General features: G+C 34.5%; 1 protein-coding gene across 4 annotated transcripts in view; it reads right to left on the bottom strand.

The window, feature by feature from the left end:
- Positions 1–15,742, bottom strand: part of LOC132550053 (rho GTPase-activating protein 39-like) — a 139,502-nt gene that overhangs the window by 106,491 nt on the left and 17,269 nt on the right. For 3 of the 4 annotated variants that reach the window (XM_060214054.1, XM_060214052.1, XM_060214051.1), the window contains exon 1: positions 9,121–9,239. The exons of the other annotated variant lie outside the window; for it this stretch is intronic. In XM_060214054.1, coding sequence (XP_060070037.1) covers positions 9,121–9,143 — 23 coding nt within the window. In that variant the 5' untranslated portion in view covers positions 9,144–9,239. Of the gene's footprint in view, positions 1–9,120; positions 9,240–15,742 lie in introns of those variants that run through there. 4 annotated transcript variants of the gene reach the window in all.

Genomic DNA, 15,742 nt, shown 5'->3' on the forward strand with positions numbered 1-15,742 from the left:
GAAGAGTTTGACAACTGAAACCAGGTACGTTCGGTACCTTATAATGTCAATCTGGTGCTGCTAAAGGCCAATGGAGAAAACAAACTAAAAGGTTTCTATAAAATTCTGATGCTTTTTCCTCCTCGATATAGCAAGTAGGAAAGGAGTGGACTGACCCAGGACTGTAACAAGTAACATCCTCCAACACAGCTCCACATCCTTCCGTGCTACATAGCCAATTTGTCTGCAATGTGTATTGTGTATGTGTATTGCAACAAAACAGCTTCTAAATGCTATTTCTATAGGAACATATTTTTAGATGGTTCTAATTCTAGTGTAAACACACTGACATTTCCTCTTTCAATGATTACCTGTTGTATGCTATATGTAGTATCAATTTTCTTCCAAGACCAGGTGACATTTATTTCACAATAAGAGTGATGATGAGTCATTCAAACAATTTCAAATCTTCCTTTTTCTCTTTCATTTTGATAAAACCTTTTGAAATTTTTTTTTACCAACTGGTCATATAACATAGCGATTCAGCTTGCACATAGTGCACCTTACATAAACATGATAAAACACAACAGTCTAAAACCAAGGAGATCAACACATAACTGACTAAACAGGAAATCAACACAGAACTGACTAAAACCCAGGAGATCAACACATAACTGACTAAAACCCAGGAGATCAACACATAACTGACTAAAACAGGAGATCAACACATAACTGACTAAAACAGGATATCAACACATAACTGACTAAAACAGGAGATCAACACATAACTGACTAAAACCCAGGAGATCAACACATAACTGACTAAAACCCAGGAGATCAACACATAACTGACTAAAGCCCAGGAGATCAACACATAACTGACTAAATAGGAGATCAACACATAACTGACTAAAGCCCAGGAGATCAACACATAACTGACTAAAGCCCAGGAGATCAACACATAACTGACTAAATAGGAGATCAACACATAACTGACTAAAACCCAGGAGATCAACACATAACTGACTAAACAGGAGATCAACACATAACTGACTAAATAGGAGATCAACACATAACTGACTAAAACCCAGGAGATCAACACATAACTGACTAAAACAGGAGATCAACACAGAACTGACTAAAACAGGAGATCAACACAGAACTGACTTAACAGGAGATCAACACAGAACTGACTAAACAGGAGATCAACACATAACTGACTAAAGCCCAGGAAATCAACACATAATTGATTCAAAGCCAGGGGTGGGCTTATTACGGGAAATGTCAGAGAATATAATTGAAGTTCAACAGAACATTAATAAGTATTGGATGATTTATTTCCAGATATATCTTTACAGCTGAATAAATACTGTGACTAAACCAATCAGAAATATTTGGTCTATTATTTCACCCATCAAGTGCTTAACATGATTTCAAATTTGCTCTTTGATCATCATGTACAAAAACGCAGCCTATTGATAAATTTCACCTCCTAACACATATACAGCACTTCAAAGGAACATGTGTGATATATGCATACATACATTGTTCTTTATCTACATAAGTTGATTTTTTTTTCTCATTTTAAAATCTATTTTGGTCCTGACAAAGTGGATAGGTTTGTTTACATTGCCAAGGAAAACCAAATTCTTCTTATACGTCGATCACCACTAACATCAAGGTATACTTGTCACTCTATGTATAAAATATATTGTATTGAAATCTCTTAATCATATTGATTTACAGTACCTGAAAATTAAAAAAAAAAAATCTCAAAGTTAAATCAAGTCAAACAGGTTAAGGACTTTATAGAAAGAGATTAGTTTACAACCGTTTGATAAGAAATGGTGAGTAGTAAAATGTCACGACACAGAGATGAAATGTAATAAACTGAGGCATAACTACATACATAATTTATGAAATATCACCACCACTGCCTTACCCATAACACCTTGATCGGTGATCCAAGAAATTTCTCAACATATTCTCCTCTTCACCGTTACAATAAGTTTAGCACCAAGGAGGGAATTATATTCTACGATAAAACAACATCAGTATGTCGCCATCAGACTGGTGTAAGAGTGGACTCACTGTAAAGTACTTCCTGTTTACACACTATCGTATCTATGTATATGTATAGAAAGTTGATGGAAAACTTCTCACACACGTACATGTATATAGGTTATTTACCAACACACTGAAAAACAGATCAGCTGATCTGATTTATTAATGAAAATCTTATCGGAAAAAGCTGAGATCTTTAATCAATGAAGAATATTCAACTTCAACTTGAAACAACTTAAACCAGTAATTGATAAACAATTGTCAACTTTAAGTAGATTGTTTGTCTCAGAAAAACTTCTTTTCATTTTGCTGATATGTCTAGACGTTCATGCTAGCGAGATGTTTTTAGGCATTTGTCACAGTCAAGGGTGGAACTTTGACTCCACACTGCAAACATTTCAGACAGACATGGCCATTTCGCTCTCCAGAAACACTGAAGACAATTCTAGCAAAATTTGATCACCAGTCAAATGTCTCCAATCCTATTTAAATATTTACTAAATAAGGCATTATTACATACAGAATCATTGTTTTCTCCATAGGAGTCTAGACCAGCAATATTCCTACAAATCAACAGCCATTTTACCATTTATCTAGAAAAGATGGCACTTTCAGTTACAAATGTAAAAATTCAAAGGGTAAGCCAGGTTACAAATTTTCTGGCAACTACCTTTGAAAACAAGTCATGATGACTTCTAGGTCACGATCAGGAAGCTGACACAAGGGTAAACATTAGCATTACCAAACTCCATTATACAAGGCAAGATAGAGGCCGTGAGAGATTCAAATGTAGATGAGCAGTATTGTGTTCCATTGGTAATCAAACTAATGGTCACCAAAGTCTAGATATTTTTAAAAATTTCTCAAAATCATCCCCAAATTGGGAGATTTTCATACCTTTCTCAAAATCGTCCTCAAATTTCAAGATTTTCATACATTTCTCAAAATCATCCCCAAATTGGGAGATTTTCATACATTTCTCAAATCATCCCCAAATTGGGAGATTTTCATACCCTTCTCTATATAATCACCTAAATCATAAGATTTTCACACATTTACCAAAGTCAACTCCAAATCTGAAGATTTTCAAATATTTCAACATATAATCACCAATATCTTGGGATTATCAAAAATTCTCTTCATCATCACCAAAATCTGACAGTTTTGAAACATTTCACTAAGATCATAAAAAAGCTTTGACTGCTGGCTTATCTCCCTTTGTGTAGGTTCTGCTGATAGTTTTGTTAAACCTCCTGTAGCAATGATAACAATGTGTTATCCTCAACACAGACATAAATGTTTCTAAATAAAATGAAACCCTGTCAAACCTCATTAATATATCTCATTCCTGCTATGATTGTATTCCCCTCATGAACACTGTCTATATGCCAGCAGCATTTGCGGTATGGAATTCAACTGAAGGGATGGTTCATGTTGGCCGATAATCAGATTGAAACGAAATGATGGCGAGACATTTAAATACATCCTATACAATTTAAAAACTAAATCCTTTCAACAAACGCTATATAACATCTACAAATCTATTCTGAACTATATTGAACAGAACAAAAAATTGTTTGTGTAATCAGAGAAATGGCACGCAATATCATTAAGTGGTGCACAATAAAAATGTGAAATGTGGATGAATTCTATATTAGTGTAGACTATGTATATCTATGTAGGAGCACATTCTCTTTGACGATAGGACAAACACAATTTTCTGTCACGCTTAAAACGTCAACATCATTACTCCGTTTCAATAAAATTTGGGGCCTGGTAATTGGGAGACCCTGACAGATCGTTAACTGAATTTCATTCCTATTCAGAACAACAATTTCCCATATTTTATTTGTATCCAACTGATCTACTTGCACGAGCTTTTTCAGAAAGAACCAAATCCCAGAACTCCTCATCCCATAGGAAATGATATTACAGACTAGCAGAAATGTAAGGAAATATTCAGCAAGTCATGGCACATGACACCCAAGACAGTGTCAAAACCTCTGCTTCAGCAAGTTGTCACATGACATCCAAGACAGTGTCAAAACCTCTGCTTCAGCAAGTTGTCACATGACATCCAAGACAGTGTCAAAACCTCTGCTTCAGCAAGTTGTCACATGACATCCAAGTTGTCACATGACATCCAAGACAGTGTCAAAACCTCTGCTTCAGCAAGTTGTCACATGACACCCAAGACAGTGTCAAAACCTCTGCTTCAGCAAGTTGTCACATGACACCCAAGACAGTGTCAAAACCTCTGCTTCAGCAAGTTGTCACATGACACCCAAGACAGTGTCAAAACCTCTGCTTCAGCAAGTTGTCACATGACACCCAAGACAGTGTCAAAACCTCTGCTTCAGCAAGTTGTCACAAAACCTCTGCTTCAGCAAGTTGTCACACATCCAAGACAGTGTCAAAACCAAGTTGTCACATGACACCCAAGACAGTGTCAAAACCTCTGCTTCAGCAAGTTGTCACATGACATCCAAGACAGTGTCAAAACCTCTGCTTCAGCAAGACAGTGTCAAAACCTCTGCTTCAGCAAGTTGTCACATGACATCCAAGACAGTGTCAAAACCTCTGCAAGTTGTCACATGACACCCAAGTTGCTTCACATGACATGACATCCAAGACAGTGTCAAAACCTCTGCTTCAGCAAGTTGTCACATGACACCCAAGACAGTGTCAAAACCTCTGCTTCAGCAAGTTGTGTCACATGACACCCAAGACAGTGTCAAAACCTCTGCTTCAGCAAGTTGTCACATGACATGCAAGCCTGCTGTTTTGGTTTGTTTCATCACCCCATGAACAATCATTATATGTTTGAATCTCCAAGTGCTAGGCTGTGGCTACCCCACTGAACATCTTAAGGGAGGCCCGCTGCATGCTATCCTGATTATAAACAATCATGAACATCATAAGGGAGGCCCGCTGCATGCTATCCTGATTATAAACAATCATAAAAGCACAGGATAGTCAATTTCCAAAGTTCATGACAATACTTTTAACACTTGTTTCATGAAACCTCATATAAAATGAAAACTTTATGAAATAAAAACTCATCTAAGATCCCATATATATCCTATTATTTACAAATGGCAGCAAACAAGTGTTAAATATACACTGTTATAACTCATTTGTCTAGGCTATCAAAATCATGGAATGTAAATAACTGTCGGGCATGTTAAAGATTACAGATGAGAAAAACTGAGAGGGCTGTACCAGTTCTAGTCTCTATGATAAAGTAGCTTAGACTGGCTCAACCTAAAAACCTATGCATCATGTTCTCAGTGTTTTGAATATGAATAAAGCTCCAGAATAATTGATAATATGCTAATGAACTTTCTGTGTAAAATCTTAATATACTTGTGACGTTCATGGTAATTCTTCATGATTCAGAATGCTTGATTTAGTTTGTCAGACCATTAGTAAGCGTCTTTATCAGTCATAATATTTTATACAATATGGTTCCTGTATGATAACAAGATGGTTATGGGGGATACACTGCGAGTCAACAACTAAAAACCAAATCACTTAACTTCAAAATAAGCCATATTGTCAGCTCTTTATTACATCTTTCACATCTTTCTTTATATTATCTTTTAATTCTTTGTATCAATTTCCATAAAATCTTTCAACATGAAAATTTTTTTCATATTCATTAAACTTTTTTAACATTGATACAAATCAAGATGACACTTAAGATTTTCTTAACAAAGTCAATTTTCCAATTCTCCCATTCAAATTTGAAACATTAACAAGAGATATGAGTTATCGTTTTTTGTAAGAAGATCATATATGTATGTAGACATACCTGACAGAAACATACCAAAGATGCCTAGCATTGTTGCAGCAACACTGATCCAAGAATGGTTTAGCGAAAGACATTCCTATCTTCACTTTAGAAAACATTAGAGATCAAAAAAATGGATTCACTAAAAGAAAGTGCTATAATCTTTTTTAACTTGTTCTTCAAACGTTAATATTTCATCTCAACATGGTTCAGTCCTATATTTTTTCTAACAATTTCAGATGAAGAGTTATAATGAGGACTACAGCGTCATTATCACAGCTGTCTCTGACAAGAAAGGCTACCAGAAGACATTGCCACCCAACTATATATATATAACATCACACATTGGAACTGGAAACAGCATTCTTCATGAGGGCTGATAATTAGAAACTGTGGTAGTGTTGGACGGCTAAAAAGTCCTTTATGGCTGTGACGTTTTGGGGTGATGATATTGCTGGTGTTGTGATGTTGGGTGGCTGTGAATAGTACATACCGTCACATCTTTTAATACTGACCTATCACTGTAGACATTTACTGGGTAGCACATATGTTCCCTTCATTACAAACACATACCACAATTACTTTCATCAAGTCAAAGATAGAAAAACTTATTAAAAGGATTTTTTACTTTTACACATCACAAGGACAGGAGTTATAAATTTCTACACTTGAATCGGCCTATAATGGTTTTCTCACACTCTCAGCATGAAAACCAATGTTACAACATGTAACTGGGGAGTCAAACTCCACCAGCTTTAAAACATGTTGATATATAGGTCACGAAATATCTCGCTCTTAACATCATTGATGGACCTTCACAAAGATTTACAATTTGCCAGTGAGACAGAATTAAAAGATTCCATGCACAACCATCAAGAGCTAATGATAGAATTTACCTAGAATTGTATTTTCTGATTATATATAGGAAGGGAACGACGCTTTCATGTAAACATATTTAGAAAATAAGTGACCAAATTTCACTATAGTTGATGTGAGTTATTACAGTTGATCACAGGTTATCAAATTTAATGCAAAGTTTATTTTTCCTCATTCTTAATCAGATTCATAAATATTTTTCAATTTTCATTTCTATCTTTCCTTACAATTTGACAAAAAATCAAATCTTTTACTTTCAGATCACTACTGGAAAAGTTTCCTAAGAATATAGATAAAACCGTTGGAGAAACTGTCAAAACCCCTGACTTGGAAAGTCTTGATATCAATACCTCAAAGAGAGATCGCATCAAATAAGTTGCAGTATCAATAAGAAAGTCTGTTTCTGTTTTGTCTCACCAATAACCGACAGACGATTATGCAAATATCATATCTTCCAAATATACATACTGTCATTGTAAATGTATACAAAGTCCATACCACTGGGAATTTCTTCATCAATACTCACTAGACATATATGGTCTTACTAGCACCTACCATATACATTTATGTATTTTCGTTGTATACTTGCAGCCAAACAATTATGTACATAAAATGTGTCTACGTCTGCAGAAAAGTACAAGAGTTTTGTCGCAGGGACAACAAGTGCTGGACAAAATCAATTTCCTGCAGTCACACCTCTTCTATTCCACCAAGCCTGCAACTATTGGTAACCTTGTAATATAATCACAGTATATACACACCAAACAGGAGGTCAACACCATGTAGAATTTATCAGACTTAACAACCTAGTAATTGTTTGTGAAGTTTAATGTGATGGTTTTCATTTTGTAATATAACCCACATACACATTTGTAAATGATAACATGGAATATTGCCTTGATAAAATTTCAGTCACAAACATTATCTTAGAATATCTATATTGCAAGTTACTTGTTTTTTGTATAGCTACACTGCTAATTACTTGTTTTTTGTATAGCATAGCTACATTGCTAATTACTTGTTTTTTGTATAACATAGCTACATTGCTAATTACTTGTTTTTTGTATAGCTACATTGCTAATTACTTGTTTTTTGTATAGCTACATTGCTAATTACTTGTTTTTTGTATAGCTACATTGCTAATTACTTGTTTTTGTATAGCTACATTGCTAATTACTTGTTTTTTGTATAGCTACATTGCTAATTACTTGTTTTTTGTATAACATAGCTACATTGCTAATTACTTGTTTTTTGTATAGCTACATTGCTAATTACTTGTTTTTTGTATAGCTACATTGCTAATTGCTTGTCTTTTGTATAGCTACATTGCCACTCACTTGTTTTTTGTATAATTACATTGCAAGTAAATTATCTTATGAAAAGCTGCATTGCCAGTCACTTGTTTTCGATAAATTCATTGCCAGTCACTTGTTTTTGATAAATTCATTGCCAGTCAGTTGAATTTTGAATAGAAACATTAGAAGTCAATTACCTTATGAATAACAACATATACATTGACAGTCCAATGTTGTTTTAAATAGTTATATCTAAATATAGGTCTTTTTCAATACTGTAATCACATTATATTGTTACCTTATCTGTCATTTTGTTGTATTAAACTTTGTATATCTATTAAGCATAGTGAAACACATGTCTCACATAGCACGTGTTAAACTTAGTATGATAAACCTAATTCAACTATAATCGTCTGACTCAGCTGCTGTATCATTGTTGTATTTACACACTATTCCAGTCCTGAGTTGGTAATAGAGGAATCATAGCCATGTAATTGACCCTGAATCATATATCTGATGGCAGTGTTTCCTTTTCCTCTCAATCTACATAATTAACAAGTATTTGATTGTACAATATCTGGACTAAAAGATTATTATTGTACAATGTCATGGCTAAGAGGTTATTTTTGTACAATGTCATGGCTAAAAGATTATTATAGTACAATATGACTAAAAGGTTCTTATTGCACAATATCGTGGCTAAAATGTTATTTTTGTACAATATCATGGCTAAAAGGTTATTATTGTACAATGTCATGGCTAAAATGTTATTTTTGTACAATATCATGGCTAAAAGGTTATTATTGTACAATGTCATGGCTAAAAGGTTATTATTGTACAATATCATGATTAAAAGGTGATGTAAAAACAAAGTAAATAAAAACATGTGACAATGAAATGTCTTACAATCAAAAGAACACTGATATCCTGGTTGTAAATTACTCTTTTCACTATTATTCACAAAGAAAAAATAAACAAAATATAAAAGTAAGAAACATAATACACTTCCATCATTCAATTACAACAAAACTAATATTAGTGGAATTCTTATTTTCAACATGATATTTTAATTACACTTCTCGGATTCTATATATGTGTGCTATGTATACTTACGACCATATTCCCTTTCCCCTCATCACTGACTTGTAGCAGAGTGCAAATTCATTACATTGCACCCAAATAAATGATAAAGTTGGTTTACAAATACCAATCGCACAGTAAAGTAGGAATCCCTGGGTACCACAATATCGTCACTGAAACTCTGTCACACAACTTTTATCATGAACATCAAACCGGGAAAAAAATCAAATAAATCCTGATTCAATGCTGATGTAATCTTGCGGAGATGTGGGATGGCAGACTGGTATCAAACAGTTTATATTGAAATATTGGTTGTATTCCTCCACATTCAACCACTAAGACTAGTAAAGTGGATCATGTACAGAAGTATACAGACACTAGAGGTGATATGGAGAATGTCTATGAAGAGTGGTTCTAGTGCAATATCTACAGAGTGAGTCCAGTGCAGCCTGGTCTATGGAACTATACAACACAGGATGTGCACAGGCAGTCAAACAGCCCCAGCATCAGCGGCAGCAGACAGCTCACACAGGCAGTGGCCCATACATCAGGGTTGGTCTCCGTGAATTACAAACCCATTCACAGGTCTACCAGAGATATACAGGGCACTTATCAATGGCCAAATAATGACAGAATCAGTCTAACAACCCTTCTTGGTCTTCACCCCTCATCACAATGTCCTAACCCCTAGAAAATCTGTCTGTCACCCCTCTATTAGTGTTCATCCCTCATCACAATGTCCTAACCCCTAGAAAATCTGTCTGTCACCCCTCTATTAGTGTTCATCCCTCATCACAATGTCCTAACCCCTAGAAAATCTGTCTGTCACCCCTCTATTTGTGTTCATCCCTCATCACAATGTCCTACCCCTAGAAAATCTGTCTGTCACCCCTCTATTAGTGTTCATCCCTCATCACAATGTCCTAACCCCCAGAAAATCTGTCTGTCACCCCTCTATTAGTGTTCATCCCTCATCACAATGTCCTAACCCCTAGAAAATCTGTCTGTCACCCCTCTATTAGTGTTCATCCCTCATCACAATGTCCTAACCCCCAGAAAATCTGTCTGTCACCCCTCTATTAGTGTTCATCCCTCATCACAATGTCCTACCCCTAGAAAATCTGTCTGTCACCCCTCTATTAGTGTTCATCCCTCATCACAATGTCCTAACCCTCAGAAAATCTGTCTGACACCCTTCTGTTAGTCTTCACCCCTTCATCCCACTCATCACTGTCCTGACCCCCTAAGGATCTGTCTCTCACCTCTCCTTAGTCTTCATTGGTACCCTTTCATAATCCCCTAATCACCATGCCTTGACCCTTAGCACTATTGCCTTTACTCCTCCATCCTCCATCCTTATTTTCAATTTTATAGGACAAATATTCTAGATGATATCTTCTGTCCCCACTGTTCTTTTTAATTACATGTTCTCTGATATTATCTCTCACTTCTTGTCGGTGGACTGTTATATAACCTAGCCTTGTTTTGAGCATGTGGTATACATATCTTCGTCCACTTGTTAATTTTGATACATTACTTACTGTTGGACAGGCAGTAGTTTATATCAATCAATCATTCTAATGTATTTTCACCTCCGGCTAAAACAAATTACGAAAACTTTCAAACTAATAATAAGTTTACTAGTTAACTGCATCAAAACAACGTCTATAGTAAGGATAATATATTTTTCAAATATATCCACCTTATTTTAATTGTTTCAATGAATCTTTTTCAATTTTTCTTTGATTTGGTCAGGTTGGTATAAGTGAAGACGATACCATCTTGTCAGTTATGTACACAGACCAACCAACTCACAGAAAATGGGAAAAAAAATGTTTTACTTCACCCACTTAAATCAGAGATCTTAAAAGTAATTAACAGTAGTTGAAATAGCACATCAGTCAGGGAGTCTTGTCTTCTTGTCTATTCTAAAAAGCAAACAGATTAAAAATCTATAATGAACACAGAATCTCCGCCACTGAGAAAAATCCCCATTACTTAAAGAAACCCTCCATAATTAATCAACCTACACACACTTGGGGTCTGAGGAAGTTTAAATCACTAAATTAAGCTGTCCTGTTTCACTTTTAATTTAAACTTTAAAAATTTTAATCATCACTACAAATCATACCCACTAGAATAGTAATCTGAGATAGTTATCAATCCTTCCAATCAATAAAATTGCCAGTAATTTTCCTCTGATTTAATCTCTTACAAAGCTAACAAGGTAAAGTCTGAATTGCTGATGGTTGTGAATTCTCTGGGATGTGAGTGGCTGGGCCTGGTGTGTGTGTCCAATGTTTCTAGCCTTCAGCACACATACCTCCATCATCCTGTGTAAGAATCTAAGGCTGCCTTAGCTCATCCCGTATCATTAGCTGTCAGCTGATGTGCCAATAATTAGATCCTTCCTCGTTTGTCTTGTCGTCTTTGACCTCTGACACTAACAATTAACATTTCAACATTTTAAGTCCTCAACAGTCAGCTATTGAAACATTCTTAGCTTTATATGGCATCTCCTTTATTACCACAACTGGCACATCTAATTAAAAATAACATGACAAAATTATTCATTCTTAACTTTATCATGTATCAATTCCAAATCAACACAAACAGCCAAGACTATTTCCTGAAGTTTGTCATGTGACTTCAAACACTTTAACCTTCACCTGTTAAGCGGTGACCAACATTCTATCCTCTACGGAGTGGCTCCTTGTGCAAAACATTACGCAATAAATCTATTTTGTTGAGATCAGCTTCTTTGCTGCTGCCTCAGAAAATCGTTCTCTTCGATTGCAATTCTTTCATCATTAATTTAATCATTGAACAGATTAATCAAGCGCTAGTTTGCTGAGGTTTATTTATTGACACTCTGATCCTAAATTACACAGCTCAAACATTCCTAGAACTGCTGTCCAAGCACAACATTCCAAGGCCACAGACTTGTGTGCATTTATCATACACTTTTATCTGCTGATCAGTCGTACACATTTTAATAGGCTTCATTACACTGATCCCACGCAAGTCTCATTAAAAAATGTATGTCTCACTCTATCTTAGGTAAAGATCAACACAAAACATTCCCAACTATTCAATTCATGTTTTACACAACATAAAATGTATGTCTCACTCTATCTTATGTAAAGATCAACACAAAACATTCCCAACTATTCAATTCATGTTTTACACAACATAAAATGTATGTCTCACTCTATCTTATGCAAAGATCAACACAAAACATTCCCAACTATTCAATTCATGTTTTACACAACATAAAATGTATGTCTCACTCTATCTTATGTAAAGATCAACACAAAACATTCCCAACTATTCAATTCATGTTTTACACAACATAAAATGTATGTCTCACTCTATCTTAGGTAAAGATCAACACAAAACATTCCCAACTATTCAATTCATGTTTTACACAACATAAAATGTATGTCTCACTCTATCTTATGTAAAGATCAACACAAAACATTCCCAACAATTCATTTCATGTTTTACACAACATAAAATGTATGTTCATAAAGTAAAGATCAACACAAAACATTCCCAACTATTCAATTCATGTTTTACACAAATAAAATGTATGTCTCACTCTATCTTATGTAAAGATCAACACAAAACATTCCCAACTATTCAATTCATGTTTTACACAACATAAAATGTATGTCTCACTCTATCTTATGTAAAGATCAACACAAAACATTCCCAACAATTCATTTCATGTTTTACACAACATAAAATGTAACTCTATCTTAGGTAAAGATCAACACAAAACATTCCCAACTATTCAATTCATGTTTTACACAACATAAAATGTATGTCTCACTCTATCTTATGTAAAGATCAACACAAAACATTCCCAACAATTCATTTCATGTTTTACACAACATAAAATGTATGTTCCCCTCTGACTAAAGTAAAGATCAACACAAAACATTCCCAACTATTCAATTCATGTTTTACACAACATAAAATGTATGTCTCACTCTATCTTATGTAAAGATCAACACAAAACATTCCCAACAATTCATTTCATGTTTTACACAACATAAAATGTATGTCTCACTCTATCTTAGGTAAAGATCAACACAAAACATTCCCAACTATTCAATTCATGTTTTACACAACATAAAATGTATGTCTCACTCTATCTTATGTAAAGATCAACACAAAACATTCCCAACAATTCATTTCATGTTTTACACAACATAAAATGTATGTCTCACTCTATCTTAGGTAAAGATCAACACAAAACATTCCCAACTATTCAATTCATGTTTTACACAACATAAAATGTATGTCTCACTCTATCTTATGTAAAGATCAACACAAAACATTCCCAACAATTCATTTCATGTTTTACACAACATAAAATGTAACTAAAGTAAAGATCAACACAAAACATTCACTATTCAATTCATGTTTTACACAACATAAAATGTATGTCTCACTCTATCTTATGTAAAGATCAACACAAAACATTCCCAACAATTCATTTCATGTTTTACACAACATAAAATGTATGTTCCCCTCTGACTAATGTAAAGATCAACACAAAACATTCCCAACTATTCAATTCATGTTTTACACAACATAAAATGTATGTCCCACTCTGTCTAATGTAAAGATCAACACAAAACATTCCCAACTATTCAATTCATGTTTTACACAACATAAAATGTATGTCCCACTCTGTCTAACGTAAAGATCAACACAACACATTCCCAACTATTCAAAGATATTCACATGTATTATCTTATTGATCCGGTAATAAGCCCAATGGCCAACCCCTCTGATTCAAAGTCTGGGGATGCCTTATCAAAAGGGCAAATACATTCCCCGTGACTAACAGGTCAGGGGGTGGGCTTATTACAGGCCACCAGGGGGTATACACATTATTATCTCTGATTCTAAATAGGGGCATGTGCTTATTTTTTTTTTTTTTTTGTGGGGGGGGGGGGGAAATAGCCTCATCACATCTAATATTATAAACTAACTTGACCTATAAAATAAGCCATATGATGTTTCTAATAAAAATTATGATCATTAAGCTACATATTTACAAGATAAAAACAAAAGGCTTCTGGTATTTTTACCTTAATTAGATATAATTACAAATCAAACATTCCATGACCATGACCTCTGATTTCATGATAATAAATTTACTTATCGTATTAAAATTTTTGTCCTGTTATAACCAAAGAGAATTTGATATTGCTTTTGAAGGTATGACCCCATTGCTTGTGCACTGTAATCCATCAGACAGGGCCCAATAAAACTGAGTTCCTCGAATAAGCTTCCAACATTATGTATTGAGTGATGTGATGGAAGCAATGCTGAATACAGACACCCAGACCTTTGCACTGATGGGGAGATATTGAAACTGATACACATTTAACATTCATGGAGTACAAGACGTATCGCTCTCGAGAGAAATAAAACATTTACGATCAAATGCATTTTTTCAGTAAAATGGTGCATATGGTCACACTAGTGCAAATGGTATATGATCCAAATCAACACAAATGCAATAATAATATGATGTAATACAATCAAGTTAACTTTGCCGGCATTTCACCCAGGAGTGAATGTACTCTTCATAGATCAATGAAATCCAAAGCCCTCTGTAGAGCAGGGTTTCAACCATTGCTATAGACTCAAAAATAATGAGTAAAAAAAAGTAAAATATAAATCTGACGGCAACAATATCAACCGAAATCAAAACGTGAATATTCACGAGGCATTTTTAAATATTTGTGTATATCAGAAAGAATGGATTCTTTTTATCAATATCATTGTCTGAAAATCTCTATAAATAGTAGTTATGACCTTCACTCTGACCTTGAAATATTGAGATGTGGACTCGTCTGAGGTTTTGTTATAATATTGACCTTCACATGGAGTTGAGCAATCAAAAACCTTTACAAAATAAAGTTTCTAAAGTGATAACAATCATTTGGGATAAAATGCAATACAATAGGATATACAGAAAACAAGGTAAGGGTAAAATATTTACATTATGTGTTTGTAAGAATTATTATCATATAAAATACATATACAAGTGTCAAAATATCACACAAAACAAAATCTTTCCAATCAGAATCTTCTCATTAGATTACAGACTAGAGTAAGCTTTCATATTCATATCGGGTAACACATCCTTACTTTCTCAGTTAGGAAATGGTTCCTACTTGAAAACAGAACAACACATTCCATAGTAAATAGATAAATATCAGATAGACCCTGGTAAAAACAAAGATTAGCACTTTCCAGCACTCTCAATGATGAGGAAATTATACACAACAAAATACCGTATGTATCCTGTGATAAGCCCAAGACTGGTTAAAAACAAAGATTAGCACTTTCAAGCGCACTCTTACTGCTATGGAAGTTTTACACAACAAATTACCTTAGGTATCCTGCAATTAACCAATGCTGGTAAAAATTAAGATTAACGCTCTCCAGCAAATTCTTACTGCTAAGGAAGTTATACACAACGACCTACCGTAAGCATCCCCTTGTAAGCCCATGCCTGGTAGTAGACCTATCCACATCTTTTGGTAATTTTATCAAAAATGCCATATTATTGCCCTGTAATAAGCCCACTTTAAGTCACATTTCATGTGACATATTCTGGGCATTTTTC

The sequence above is a fragment of the Ylistrum balloti genome, unplaced genomic scaffold (genome assembly GCF_031769215.1).
Source record: "Ylistrum balloti isolate Yb309-2 unplaced genomic scaffold, AGI_CSIRO_Ybal_v1 Utg370102, whole genome shotgun sequence".
Taxonomy (NCBI): domain Eukaryota; kingdom Metazoa; phylum Mollusca; class Bivalvia; order Pectinida; family Pectinidae; genus Ylistrum; species Ylistrum balloti.